This window comes from Drosophila nasuta, chromosome 2R (genome assembly GCF_023558535.2).
Source record: "Drosophila nasuta strain 15112-1781.00 chromosome 2R, ASM2355853v1, whole genome shotgun sequence".
NCBI classification, from domain to species: domain Eukaryota; kingdom Metazoa; phylum Arthropoda; class Insecta; order Diptera; family Drosophilidae; genus Drosophila; species Drosophila nasuta.
In genome coordinates, this window is record NC_083456.1 from 25,799,689 (window position 1) to 25,814,483 (window position 14,795).

General features: G+C 46.7%; 4 protein-coding genes across 4 annotated transcripts; 1 reads left to right on the top strand and 3 right to left on the bottom strand.

The window, feature by feature from the left end:
* Positions 1-1,060: 1,060 nt before the first annotated feature.
* LOC132785681 (kunitz-type serine protease inhibitor Bi-KTI-like) lies at positions 1,061-1,518 on the top strand. Its single transcript, XM_060791883.1, has 2 exons — positions 1,061-1,182; positions 1,244-1,518. Exons 1-2 carry the CDS (start codon positions 1,089-1,091, stop codon positions 1,474-1,476), a joined length of 327 nt encoding a protein of 108 aa, XP_060647866.1. The 5' UTR covers positions 1,061-1,088; the 3' UTR covers positions 1,477-1,518.
* LOC132785680 (large ribosomal subunit protein mL45) lies at positions 1,309-2,866 on the bottom strand. The gene is made up of 2 exons (XM_060791882.1): positions 2,710-2,866; positions 1,309-2,640 (listed from the first exon to the last, which is right to left on the bottom strand). Exons 1-2 carry the CDS (start codon positions 2,752-2,754, stop codon positions 1,603-1,605), a joined length of 1,083 nt encoding a protein of 360 aa, XP_060647865.1. The 5' UTR covers positions 2,755-2,866; the 3' UTR covers positions 1,309-1,602.
* Positions 2,867-3,298: 432 nt separating this feature from the next.
* Positions 3,299-11,585, bottom strand: LOC132785683 (uncharacterized). Its single transcript, XM_060791884.1, is given in 5 exon segments — positions 3,299-3,420; positions 3,477-6,174; positions 6,637-6,792; positions 6,851-8,611; positions 8,614-11,585. Coding segments are annotated over 5 exon segments (7,533 nt in total). The 5' UTR covers positions 11,410-11,585.
* A 61-nt stretch (positions 11,586-11,646) lies between these two features.
* LOC132785678 (ribosome-releasing factor 2, mitochondrial) lies at positions 11,647-14,680 on the bottom strand. The gene is made up of 9 exons (XM_060791880.1): positions 14,274-14,680; positions 14,049-14,211; positions 13,700-13,992; positions 13,269-13,638; positions 12,990-13,212; positions 12,413-12,924; positions 12,139-12,352; positions 11,929-12,078; positions 11,647-11,874 (listed from the first exon to the last, which is right to left on the bottom strand). The coding sequence occupies exons 1-9, from the start codon at positions 14,410-14,412 to the stop codon at positions 11,710-11,712; spliced, it is 2,229 nt and encodes a 742-aa protein (XP_060647863.1). The 5' UTR covers positions 14,413-14,680; the 3' UTR covers positions 11,647-11,709.
* Between the last annotated feature and the right edge of the window lie 115 nt (positions 14,681-14,795).

Consider the following 14,795-nt stretch of genomic DNA (forward strand, 5'->3'; position numbering starts at 1 on the left):
TATTGCAGCTTGCTGCTCATTTCTGTTCGCCTGGTACTTTAGCTGGCTGTTCAGCCTTCTCCGCGGTATCAAACCGCCACGCACACGAACGTACTCACACATGCAAGCATACACTCGCACTTGCACATGCGCACATACACACGTAGCCACCTACATTTCTTACTTGGATGCCGTGCAACATCCAAAAATACACTGCATTACCAGTTAAAGTAATAGGCGAGCAGAAACAATAGCTAGTAGCTTTTGACAACGTGCGACAAGTTGACTCAACAGTTGAGCTTCAACGGTTATGCAACGATCGTTAAATTTGAATTTTACCTATTTTCACTCAACATTGAAGTTTTACTCAATTTTTAATGCGCTCAAAATAAGTATTGCTGCTTACTGCTCAATTCTGTTCGCCTGATACTTTAGCTGGCTGCTTAGCCTTTACCGCGGTAATAAAACACCCACACATAAGAACGCGCAACAGCCAAAAACACTCGCATTATCAGCTTAGGTAAGAGACGAACAGAATCAATAGCAAGCAGCTTTTGACACCATGTGACAAGTTGAGTCAACAGATGAGCCTCAACGGTTATGAAATGATCGTTAAATTTGAATTTTACCTATTTTTTAAACGACCGTTTAAATCGAATAAATTTCTAATAAAATAATACATTTCTTAAATATTTATTTATAGTTTATTTTATTTATAAATTTCTATTCCTAGGCAGTAAGATAGCCTATTAATTTGTATCTTTTGCTGTATTTTCTTATTTGTAACTAGGACTCTTACGACTTTGTAGAAAAAGACGATATAAGGATAACGCATCTGTTATCTTCAGCTAATATTTCTTTAACAACATATAGTAAATCTTATATTAAAACTATTTGCTATAGCACGACTATATATTGAAGTCTACAAAACGTTTGTCGTTCTTCTTGTAGATATTGAAAAGCAGAACGCAATCATTTTTTTTAAAGAACATCTGTACATTCTACAAATAACTATATAATATGCAAACACATTTCAATTATTATTTTAATTCCCTTTGGTGGTATATAAAGCGGCGTCTCACAAGTCAATAGAAGTAAGCGATATAAAGATGACGAATTTCTTTAAACTTTTCGTAGTCCTAACTGCGATTGTGAGTCTGACATCCGCCATAAATCTAACAAAGGCCATTGCGCAGAGAAAAGGTAACTTATATTACGGATGCTAATTTTAAGTTCGATTATCTAAATACTCGTTTAATTACAGCGGTTTGCACTTTGCAGTCATCGTATGGTTCGTGTTCTGGCAGCAAAGTGAAATGGCACTACGACTTTGTGCGGGATAGTTGCATAGAATTCATTTACAGCTCTTGTGGAGGCAATGCGAATCGCTTTGATACTCGGATAGCCTGCATTCAATACTGCATGGATCCAGTTAACCGATACCGAATGCAGGATTTCGAAAACGAATACTTAAAATTCCGTGAAAATGACAAATAAAAACAAAATAAAAAGACGAATAAATTTTATATGTAAAGTGTATGTATCGGATTTGCCACTTCGAAATCATTGAATAACATTAACGCGTAAATTTCTGAGCCGCCAAGCAGCCCATAAAAAGTACAATCAAATGGCCAGTGTGGGTTTGTTCGTCGTCTCAGGCTGCTGAGATGTTGCTGCAACTGTGCTAAGCTGTTGTTGTTCCTTCTCTTGTTCGCTGCCCGACTCCAGCTGCTTGGTCTGCTGCTCACCAGCACTGAGCTCCTTGGGCGTCTCTTCAATGGGTTCGTCCGCAATGCGGTATGTTATGAGTGCTGGCTGTTTGGGTGGCAGCCAATCGGGAATGATCTTGTCGTGCAGCCGCCACTTGCCATACTCATTGGAAATGTGCTTCTCGAATACCACATACTCCAGCACATCTTTTGTGAGTATTTCGCTACCATGCATCAGACGACCAAAACGATCATAGATGGCCAACATCTGCTGAGTGTGGAACCGGACGGTGACCTGAGCAAATTGATTCTCTTTCGTGATGACCTCGGTGACACGAGCGTGGACAACACGTGGCGGCTCCAACGATTGCAGGAAACGCCAATGTATTGTCTTGTCCTTGACGTTGTGCATCATTTCGGGGTAGCAACGTTCGCTGACAAATTCACGTATTTTGTACTTCTCTTTGGCTGCCATATGTGTGTGTGCTGCAATATAAATCTCTTGCGCCTCTGCACCAAAGTCATCCGTGCTGAAATTCTCCTCGTATGAGCGTATTTTGCGCACAGCCATCAAACTCTTGGATTTCTTCTCTAGGAATTCAAATTTTTGCTTAGCACCTGACGTTGAGATAATGGACTTTTTGCCATCACCCTCGGGTGGCACATACGCCTCGAAGATGCCGCCTGTGCAACTAATGTGAAATGGTCGTTCCATCCATGGACGGGGCGGCAGCACTCCGCGCTCTTTCATGCGACTGCGCATCTCCTCTTTGCTAATATCATCGGCCTTTTCACGCAAATTGGGTAGCTCAATTTTAACGAATTTCTGCTTTCGCAATCGTTTAAACTCCGGTTTCCAATGCTTAGTTTGTCGGTGGCGCACCTGCTGCATTTGCAGCATGTTTTGCACGCCCGGCAACAACATGCCTGCTCTTGGTGCCATTTGCGGCATCTAAAATGTCAATGAAAACTGCTTTATTAAACTTGCCTAAATTAACGTCATAATCTGCTATGTACTCACCTGTATCTGCATAATTTTAATGCTAGAACAGACTAATCTTTCCATGGTTAATTGCAATTAACAATAAGTTTCCCAAATATAAACTACGTGCTTATACAATCAACAATCGATAACTCATACGCACACAGCTGACAGACGACTCTGCAACGGCACAGCTGTGCGCTACCAAGCTATCGAATCTTAACAATATCATAATCGGAACCACAACAACAGTGTTGTAAAACACAATATTTTGAATTGTAACGCCTGAATATAATCTTTATTATAAATAAACCACAGATTTTAAGCTGATTGGTTACACAGTTGAAAGTACGAGTATCGGACGTGCTACTTAGGTACAATCCAACATACAACATACAACGTAAAAGAAATATTTAATTGTTTGCAACAACGCTCTTCTAAAATGGGAGAGATTATGCGTGAAAAAAAATCATAATATTTAGCACAGTATAAAACTTACCTTTACATTGCGAGCTTGCTTTATATGCTTGTACATTATTATAGAATTACCACCGCGCGAAGAGCGAAGAACTCTATCCCTGTGAAAGAATAAATTGATTTTATTACCTAACTTTATATACGAAAACGCTTACTTTACTGGACTATCGCCACCTTCCATACGAAATGCTTCAATGGAAATATTCGATGGTATGCTTTTTAAATTCTTTAAGCACATTTTGGCATTCTCAATATCATTCTCAAGTCGCATTACTAGAAAAGGTTGTGTGATTAGCATTTGGAAAATATTCATGTATAGAAGAAATTACCTTTAATCATGAGTTTTTCTTCAGTATCATCGCAACAAAGAGAACTTTTGCATGAGCAGCATTGTTGTTCCGCTACAGGAGTTTCTTTAGGAGCGCACAGTGGAGCCAGGCTCTGTGAATTGCCGGCGATAATGTCTTTCATTATGATATTAAAGAGAGCGCCAGGAAGTATGTTCTCTGCTGCGGCAAATATTCGCTTATGCATGTAGGCCAGATCCTTAAAGTCCAAAGTGTGTAGACCATGGTGATATAGTCGATGACAAATGGCATAGAATCGGCTTTTGGGAATGTTACATTTGCAAAAGCAGAAACCACACTCGTCGATAAACATGTCCAGTATTTTTCGCAATTCTCTTTCCAAGCCAACACCATCGATTTCGCCAGCCGATAGAGTTTTCACGGTATTTCTTACAAACTCATCGAACTGCTCCTCGGTGGTGTCGTCCATATGCTTGGAACCCTTCTTTCCGCGACGCCCGTAATCATCACCTTTACCTTTGGGAGCTTTCGCAGCTTTGCCTCCAGCAGCTCCGCTAATTCCCTCATCCCCATGTCTCTCCTTTCCAGGGCCTTGTAAGCCTGGCTTTGCCGCCAAGCCTTTTCTTTCCCCTGCAGCACCAGCTGCTGCTCCAGCTGGCTTGGCGCCCGGCTGTCCGGACGCTCTGGCCTTTTCTCCTGGTGCTGAAGTTTTATCGCCTGTTGTTGCACCCGGTTTAGGTCCTCCTGTAGCTGTAGTTGGTTGCCCAGGAGTTTTTTCTGCTGGCTTAGCAGCCGCACCAGTTGGTCCCTGTTTAGCACCACCGGCTGCTCCAGTAGGTTGAGTTGCTGCTTTCTCAGCAGGTTGTCCCGCAGCTGCAGCCTTCTCAGCGACTGCTGCCTGGGCAGGCTGTCCTCCAGTTTTTTCAGCCGCCTTTGCACCTTGACCTGCTGCTGCGGGCTTTTCAACGGCTGCTGTCGCGGTAGGCTGGACACCTGGTTTTTCAACTGCCTTAGCTTGTTCAGCTGCTGCAGGTTTTTTTGCCGCGGCTACTGGTGGTGCATCAGATGCTGCTTCTCCCGGCTTGGTCTCACCAGCAGCTGTAACCGGCTGTCCAGGTGATTTTTCTGCTGGCTTAGTAGGTTGACCAGTTGTTTCCTTCTTCGCAGCTCCGGCTGCAGCAGCAGGAGGTGTGACTGCTTTCTCAGTAGGTTGACCCGCTGTCGCTGCCCCTGCTTTATCAGCTGCCGGTGCTCCGGACTTATCCGCAGCAGACGCTCCCGATTTAGCTCCCACAGCTTCGGCAGTTGGTTTCTCACCACCAGCTTTAGCAGCCGATGGGTCAGAAGTTATCGGTTGTGCAGGTGCTTTTTCAGCAGCCTTAGCAGCAGGTGTTTGTCCCGCTGCTGCTCCGGCTGACGTTGGTTCAGGTTTTCCTGCATCCTTTGGTTTATCAGCTGCTTTCTCAGCTGGTTTGTCAACATCCTTTTTGTCAGCTGCTTTCTCAGCTTGTTTGTCAGCTGATTTGTCAGCTGGCTTATCAGCTGCCTTGTCAGCTGGTTTATCAGCTGCCTTGTCAGCTGGTTTATCAGCTGCCTTGTCAGCTGGTTTATCAGCTGGCCTATCAGCTGACTTATCAGCTGGTTTGTCAACTAGTTTATCGGCTACCTTGTCAGCTGACGCATCAGCTGGTTTTTCTACGGGTTTATCGCTGGGCTTTGCTGCGGCTTTCTCAGCTTCAGCTGATTTGATTCCTGGTTGACTTGGTGCACGATCTGTAGCCTTAGGTACTTCTCTTAGCACAGCTTCTGCTTGTTCGGGTTCAGCTTTTGTAATCTTTTCAACTTCTGGCCCAGTCGGCTTAGCACCGGGTGTCTCCGTTAATGCATCTCGACCTTCTGCTTGACGTTCTTCACTTGGTTCTTCCCCTGGTTTACCTGTATCTTCAGCTGCTTTTTGTTCAGCTAGCTCTCTTGCTTGTTCGCGCATTCTTTCAGCCTTGGCCTCTTCATCTGCCTTAGCTTGAGCTTCAGCAGCTCGCTTTGCATCTTCTTCGGCCTTCCATTGCTGCTCTATTTTTTCTTTAGCTTCTTTTTCAATATTATCGGGATCAGCACCGAGTTCCCTTAATGCGTCCTTAAAATTCTTGTTAATTTCTTCACAAATCTGCTTGTTCTTCATGCAGTCTTCCAATTGCCTCTTTAGATCGTCAGTTAAATCTTGAAGCTCTGAAGTTTTCATATTGTTAACTCTATCCTTAAGCCTTTCATTCTCTCTAGCAACATCTCCAATTTCCTGTATTAGACCTATGCTCTCGCGCATCCCATCTTCCATATACCGTGTGTCCCTATCCAAATCACGAACCTTTTGATCCAATTGGTTCAGACGCTTATTACTCTCGAGTGCAGCCTCGCACATGCACTCGTTGTCCTCAATTAATACACCCAACTGGCCATCCTTTTCTCCCAATAACTTCCTAAGGCGTTCTAATTCGTCCATGCAGTCTTGTAAATTGTTGATATCTTGGCCACCCGAATATTTATTCTGATTCATTTGCTTAAAGCAGTCGACCTGTTTATCCAATTCATTCCGAATGTGCTCCAACGTGGCGCCTGTATAGAAAGCTAGATCATCACCCACATTAGGACACTCAGCTACTTCAAATGTTGGACAATCGCCTCGCTGATTTCCATACTTTTGGTTTAACTCACAGATGACGTTCTATAAAGTAAAATGTGGTGTTGTTGTGAAGAATAAAACAAACATGGGATTAGAGAGGAAAATCATCAGAAAAGGTTGCGGTTGAGGAAGGCGGAAATTGAATGCTAGCCGTCATAAATTGAAATAACCTAATATCTAACGACTTTCCTCTTATCCCGCTTATTCTTATATACTTTCTGACTATCGCATTTTTTACTTATAATTTAATTTGTAGACTTCAAAATTTTAAAAACAATGGAGGTCTTAAAATGTACATATGCTATTCACTATGCGACATTAACATGTAATATCTCCGTTTTCCTCAATCCCAGATTTGAGACAACTATCATCGCAACTTTCAATTAACTCATCAAGGAAACGATACCCGGATTTCTTGAAAGCTTTCGTTTTATGCTTAGGATTGGGAGATAAAGTGACACGTAAAACATTATCACCCTCCATATTTTTATTATTATTACTTACCATTAACTGTTGGTACTGGCAATCGTAAGAATTCAAAGCAAGATCTCGTTTACGGAGTTCATTGCGGAGCACGTCGATCTCCAATTGCATGCACTTACAACGCTGAGCCGCAGGTTGGAGAGCAATCACTTGCTGTTGTAGCTCATTACAGGTGCACTGAAAAGTAGGAACAGGTTTCAATTGTTATACTTAAACAAATCTCCTTTATATTTACCTTAAGCAATTCCTCATTATATTTGGACTGTTCCACTTCGGTTTCGTAATACTTTTGCATTTCTTCAATGTCGCATTCCATATCATGAATATATCGATTTTGTTCTTCAAGATTTCGTGCTAGGTCTCCGGCAGCATAATCGGTATCACCCTTTTTCTTCTTCAATGGACCAACCTTATCAAGATAACCTAGCGTGTTAATCTTGTTGCGTAATCCGCCTCGCTCCGATAACATTTGTTGAATAGTTTCGACGTCTAAATCAGGAGGTTGTTGCCTGCCAGTGCCGCCAGGACTACCAGGCCCGCCAGATGCCATAACATCTTCTTCAAATTGTCGCAGCACCAAAAGTTCTTTACTCATGCCATCGATTTTATTTTGCAAGTAGTTAACGTCATTGCTTCTCTCAGGATCGACTTTAATGGTCTCCATTGATACGCGCCGGGACTGCTTCTCAATGAGACGTCGCAGATTTGCATTTTCCACTTCTAGAATTTCATGAGCTGTGTTCATATCATCAATAGATCTTTGCAGATTGTAAAGTCCGTTTGCATCATTGGGGCTGATCTTCCCAGAGTCTTCAAGTTCGACGATCTTATCTCTAAGTTCCCTACTTTTGTCCGGATCGTAACGTTGATTCATAATTCGCTTTATCTCGGCATTTTCTACCCTGGGTGGTGTTGATCTATCCAGTTCGTCGATAATTTCTTTTGGTAGTAAATTGTTTTTAGCCATTACGTTCTTCATATTGTCAATTGTCTCGTCAGCAGCATTGATTAAAGCATCACCGACCAACGGATTTCCATCAGAGATGCCAAGACTTCCTCGAGGATCACCAGGGCCACCTGGGCCACCACCATAACCTCCAGGACCACCCCCTTGTTTTCCTGGGCCACCACCATAACCTCCTGGACCACCACCTTGTTTTCCTGGGCCACCACCATATCCTCCAGGTCCTCCTCCCTGGCCGGCTCCATAACCCCCCGGATCTTGCCCTTGACCTGGACCTCCAGCAAATCCAGTTGGCCCATGACCATGCCCTGGAGCTCCACCATCGCGGCCTTGGTCGTAACCTTGTGCTCCATAAGCACCGGGGCCCTGTGCCCGACCAGGTGCTTGTCCGTCTTGTGCAACACGAGATCCACGTTGCCCCTGCACTGGACCGGGACCACCTTGGCCCGGTCTTGCTCCTGGTCCACCGTCTCGTCCTTGACCTGACCCACGGCCACCCTGATTTGTCTGACCTGGTCCCTTATCGGCTCCAATACGTGACCCACGTCGGTCCTGTTCTTGTCCTGGACCGCCTTGTCGACTTGCACCCTGCTCTTGGCTGGGACTTCTAAAGCCCCCTGGACCCTGGCCTTGTCCGACTCCATCTCGCCCTTGTCCCGGCCCACGTCCAACCTGGTCTACTCCACCGTATGGCCCTGTTCCTTGCCCCTGACCCGATCCTCCAACGTCTGTTCCTTGAGCCGGACCACGCCCGCCGCGATCCTGACCTGGACTTCCATAGCCGCCTGGCCCTTGTCCCTGTCCGGGGCCCCCACCATCTCTACCCTGACCTGGTCCTCGTCCACCTTGATCTTGGCCAGGACCTCCATAACCACCAGGTCCCAGTCCCTGACCTGGTCCACGTACACCCTGATCCTGTCCGGGACCTCCATAGCCACCTTGGCCCTGACCCTGACCTTGACCTCGCTTATCTCCATCATGGCCTGGCCCACCATAGCTACCACGACTTCCAGGTCCTTGTCCCTGTCCAGGACCTCCACCTGGTCCCTGGGCTTGACCCAGTCCGCGCCCACCCTGATCCTGACCCGGTCCTCCATAGCCCCCAGGCCCCTGTCCGGGTCCTCCACCGTCTCTACCTTGACCTGGTCCTCGTCCACCTTGATCTTGGCCAGGACCACCATAACCACCAGGTCCCTGTCCTTGACCTGGTCTACGCCCATCCCGATCCTGACCCGGACCGCCATAACTACCACGACTGCCAGGGCCTTGTCCCTGACCAGGACCGCCTCCTGGTCCCTGGGCTTGTCCCAGTCCCCGCCCACCCTGATCCTGACCCGGTCCTCCATAGCCCCCAGCCCCCTGTCCCTGACCGGGTCCTCCACCGTCTCTACCCTGACCTGGTCCTCGTCCACCTTGATCTTGGCCAGAACCACCATAACCACCAGGTCCCTGTCCTTGACCTGGTCCTCGTCCACCTTGATCTTGGCCAGGACCACCATAACCTCCAGGTCCCTGTCCTTGACCTGGTCCTCGTCCACCCTGATCTTGGCCAGGACCACCATAACCTCCAGGTCCCTGTCCTTGACCTGGTCCTCGTCCACCCTGATCTTGGCCAGGACTCCCATAACCACCAGGTCCCTGTGCTTGACCTGGTCCTCGTCCACCCTGATCTTGGCCAGGACCACCATAACCCCCTGGTCCCTGTCCTTGACCTGGTCCTCGTCCACCCTGATCTTGGCCAGGACCCCCATAACCACCAGGTCCCTGTCCTTGACCTGGTCCACGCCCATCCCGATCCTGACCTGGACCGCCATAACTACCACGACTGCCAGGGCCTTGTCCCTGACCAGGACCTCCTCCTGGTCCCTGGGCTTGACCCGGCCCACGTCCACCCTGATCCTGACCCGAAACTCCATAACCACCGGGTCCCTGCCCCTGACCTGGTCCTCGTCCACCCTGATCTTGGCCAGGACCACTATAACCACCAGGTCCCTGTCCTTGACCTGGTCCTCGTCCACCTTGATCTTGGCCAGGACCACCATACCCACCAGGTCCCTGTCCTTGACCTGGTCCTCGTCCACCCTGATCTTGGCCAGGACCACCAGGTCCCTGTCCTTGACCTGGTCCACGCCCATCCCGATCTTGGCCTGGACCACTATAACTACCACGACTGCCAGGGCCTTGTCCCTGACCAGGACCTCCTCCTGGTCCCTGGGCTTGACCCGGCCCACGTCCACCCTGATCCTGACCCGAAACTCCATAACCACCGGGTCCCTGCCCCTGACCTGGTCCTCGTCCACCCTGATCTTGGCCAGGACCACCATAACCCCAGGTCCCTGTCCTTGACCTGGTCCTCGTCCACCCTGATCTTGGCCGGGACCCCCATAACCACCAGGTCCCTGTCCTTGACCTGGTCCACGCCCATCCCGATCCTGACCTGGACCGCCATAACTACCACGACTGCCAGGGCCTTGTCCCTGACCAGGACCTCCTCCTGGTCCCTGGGCTTGACCCGGCCCACGTCCACCCTGATCCTGACCCGAAACTCCATAACCACCGGGTCCCTGCCCCTGACCTGGTCCTCGTCCACCCTGATCTTGGCCAGGACCACCATAACCACCAGGTCCCTGTCCTTGACCTGGTCCCCGTCCACCCTGATCCTGGCCAGGGCCTCCATAATCACCTGGTCCTTGGCCTCGACCACCTTGATCCTGGCCAGGACCTCCTGCTCCCTGTCCTGGTCCCCGTCCACCCTGATCCTGGCCAGGGCCTCCATAACCACCTGGTCCCTGGCCTCGACCACCCTGATCCTGGCCAGGACCTCCTGCTCCCTGTCCTGGTCCCCGTCCACCCTGATCCTGGCCAGGGCCTCCATAACCACCTGGTCCCTGGCCTCTACCACCCTGATCCTGGCCAGGACCTCCTGCTCCCTGTCCTTGTCCCCGTCCACCCTGATCCTGGCCAGGAGCTCCATAACCACCTGGTCCCAGGCCTTGACCTCGCCCTCCCTGATCTTGACCAGGGCCCCCATAACCAGAAGCTGGTCCCTGACCTGGTCCTCGCCCACCCTGATCCTGGCCAGAGCCTCCATAACCCTCGGGTCCTTGTCCCTGACCTGGTCCGCGTCCACTATAATCCTGACCAGGGCCTCCATATCCACCTGGACCTTGTCCTGGTGCCCGACCACGTTGATCCTGGCCGGAGCCTCCATAACCCCCGGATCCCTCTCCTTGACTAGGTCCACGTCCACCTTGATCTTGCCCAGTTCCCCCATAGCCCCCCGGACCCTGTCCTTGCCCTCGTCCTTTCCCTGACCGCCCATCTACACCAGGGCCTCTGCTCTGATCAGGTCCCCCGCGACCGTATTGATCCTGTCCTCGACCTCCGTAGCCATCAGCTGCGCCTTGACCTCTACCCCGACCTGGCCTTCCCCCACCTCTATCTTGGCCATCCCCGCCTCTACCGCCTTGCTTTCCCCTCCCTCCACCCCTACCACCATCCTGACCAGGCTTACCCGTCCTACCGTCATAATAGCCATCGTCAGGTCCGCCTCTGCCTCCAGGTCCACCAGCGCCTCTGCCGCCTGGACCGCCTCCAGGTCTGTCGTAAGGTTCTCCTCCTTCAGAGCCCCGGCGCCAAAATATGGGTGTATTGCAGGACACTAAGTCCGAGACAAATCGTGATTTCTTCTCTTCATCAGCCGACCAGGATCGATCATCGTTTGTCGATGGATAACTTTTTAACTTCACGCATACGTCTGTGCATTCAAAGTCGATAGACTCATTCATAAATGGCACATGAAAGAACTCTTTTTGGGTGGAGAAAGCCATAGCTAGACCCCACAAGTTAGTTTTCTGGGATTGATGGCAATGTAAATATTATTTGAGAATACAAATTTAAATTTTTTCTTTTGAAATGTTGAAGGATGGAGAGTTTAAAAAGTAATATTGAAAATACGTCCGACATCAATTGTATCACCAAAGTTTCTAATAATGCACGAGCGACAATTTACACATTTGTTACTGTACTGTGTTCTGTACTGTTTATTTAACTTGAGTAATTCTCATAGTACACTATGATTATTTAAAAAAAAAAACAAAACTAAATAACAAATAAATGTGGCTACCATATTATTCTAATCCCTGAGCTCGTCGAACAGCCAGCGACTCGTCTGCCGAGTTCATTTCCGAGAATCCGCATGGTTGCATCGTCATACTGGCTGTGCCCGAGCTTATAGTGCGCAGCGCGCTTGAATAACCACTGAGTTCTGCCAATGGTGCGTTTACCAAAATTAACTAAAAATTTAATAAAATTAAAGTAGCAATAGTCTAATCGTAACACTAACAAACCTTATTTTTATCCCCTTTTGTCGTCACATCTTTAATAAGCGACCGTCGCCTTGATAAATCAGCCATAATGCCAGAAACACGATCGTTGGGAGCCACAATTTGCAATGCCATAATGGGTTCCAGTAATCGTGTGCCATTTGTGGTTAGCAGCTATTTTAATAATTATTATATTATCATTTAATAACTATATATTATTAAAAAATTAGTTACCTTTTGCACACACTGAGCTGCAGCTGCCATGATAAAGGAGTCGGCAGTGCCACGACCTATAACGACATTATGTAGCCGTATCTGCGTATCCACCACCTGGCCACCAACGCGTGGTCCACGTTCTAATGCGCTAATTGCACCTTTACGCACTACTTGAAGAATTCGGGGACGCAATGCATTGAGATTTTGCACATTCTCCGGTGATTTATCCAAGCTTTAATATATGATATAAATATTAACGTTGAAAGCATTAATCTTTTTAAAATAAATGTACCTAAACACTTCCACTTGATCGTTAACGAGCTCCAGGGTTATGCTCACATTTTGCTTGCTACCTGCAATTTCTTTTTCCAAACTAAAGGTATTTATTGCTGACGATTCTATAGTTTCCTTATAAGCAATTTGTAGTGGCCCGAGATCGACATCAATTTTATATTCGCTGAGCATTCTCGATTTTATAATATCCATGTGTAGCTCACCCATCCCGCCAAGCACAGTTTGGCCAGTCACCGCATCATAGCTGACTCGCAGACTGGGATCTTCGCGCTGCAGCTGTTTGAGAGCTTGTTCCATGGCTGTTTGCGAAGATATGCTTGGTGGCTCTATCGAGCAAAAGTAGACCGCGTCTGGTATTTGTGTCTCGATTGCAAACATTTCTTTGTTTCCAACAAAATTCTCTTCGTCTTCTTGATGCTGAGTTTCAAGTCCACGGCTTTTCATTAAACGTTTTTGGGCATTCTTGAGAGAAGAATGACTGCTCGTTAGTAAATCACCAGTTACTGTCGACTATAGGAAGTAAAAACATTATTGTTTTTGAATGGAAATGGATTAATTAAATATACTGTACTTACTTTTAGACCCGCACATATAGCCACATCTCCGGCTTGCACAGAGCTTACTTCGCGATATTCATCTGCAAGAGGTTCGTAAATTTTCGACACAACCTCTGCTTGTCCGCTGGAGCATGTAAGCCGCATGCCACGCTTTAGTTCACCCCGTATTAGACGAACCAACGTCAGTGCTCCCCGCTGCTTATCGTGGACAATTTTAAAGACTTTACCCGCCAGGTCATTGCTAAAATCATGAACAAGTATTAGAACTGATATGTATTATATATTGCAAATTCTTACCCAAAGCATTCGTATATCTGATTGCGTTCCTCTGGCGTGGGTAAATAATCATTGACAGCATCCATTAAACGTTGTATTCCAATATTCTTATAGGCAGAGCCCAACAGCACAGGCACAACCTTGTTTTGGTTGGTGGCACGTCGTATAGCTTGCCCAATTAACTTATTGCTGACTTGGTCAAAACCTTCTGTGCTTATAACAACATCCGCTAGCTCATCGTCCAGCCCCGACAACTGATCAATGAGCTCATTACGTTTCTCTTGTAGATCACGCAGCGTATCAGAAGATTCCAATTTAGTTTTATGATAGACGCGACCATAGTCCTTTTGTTGCCAACTTAATTGCTCTAATGTAATAACATCGTATATGCCTGCAGTAAAATGATGGTTTAGAATAAGTAAATCTTTATTAATCCCAATTTTGAATCTCACCTAAATGTCCTTCATTGTTTTTCACCGGATATTGCGTAAAAATGGGCTTGGCGTCAAGTTTCGACTTCAAATCATCAACGCATTTATCGAAGTTGGCATCTGGACGATCCATTTTATTGACGAACACCAAACGAGGCAAATTATGCTTGTCCGCCTGTGTCCACACAGTAACTGTTTGGGCTTCAACTCCAGCCGTGCCATCCAAAACGATAACAACTCCGTCGACAGCATACAAAGATTGTTCCACCTCCATAGTAAAATCAATGTGTCCGGGCGTATCCAAAAGATTAATACTATAGGAATAATTTGCATTAATTATTAATCAATCAAAATATTTAAGTCAACCCACCGTTTTCCATTCCAGGGAAACGTGACAGCTGAACTACAAATAGTGATACCGCGTTCACGCTCCTGTGTGAGGTAATCTGTTACTGTGTTGCCACGATGCACTTCACCTAAAGAACGTGTCTTTCCCGCATAGAAAAGCATGCGTTCCGTTGTTGTGGTTTTGCCTATATCAATATTTATTATCAACATTTACATATTTATATGCAATATGACCATTTCATCTTACCTGCATCGATATGCGCCAAAATTCCAATGTTTCTGATGTCTGCGCTGTAGCATCGTTTGAATAGTTGTGCGGAATATCTAAACAACAATTTGTTCCGTCTGAGGAGCACATTTAATAATGTGTATTGCAGCATTTTCATTGATTAATTTGAAGATTTATGTTAGCTGTGAATTGACATGCCGCTAAAAACAACTGTTGCATTAACAGCTGATTGCAAATATCGACTACATTTGTTCGACCATCAAAATACAGGTCAAAGCGATAGCAAGAATCGAGCGCGGAAATGCTTTACTTTGATGACAACGCTACAACAACGCTCTAAGAGCAGAGGAGAATTTCTATTGAATATTGCAACATTTTCATTGATTAACTAATGTGTTTAAGCTAACAAGCGACCACATCACAGGATACCGGTAATAACATATGTTTCATTAACAGCTGGTTGCCGACTCCATTTGTTATCGACAACAAATTGTTGAGCCACATCGATAACTGCAATCGAAATTTGGATAGATTGTTTAT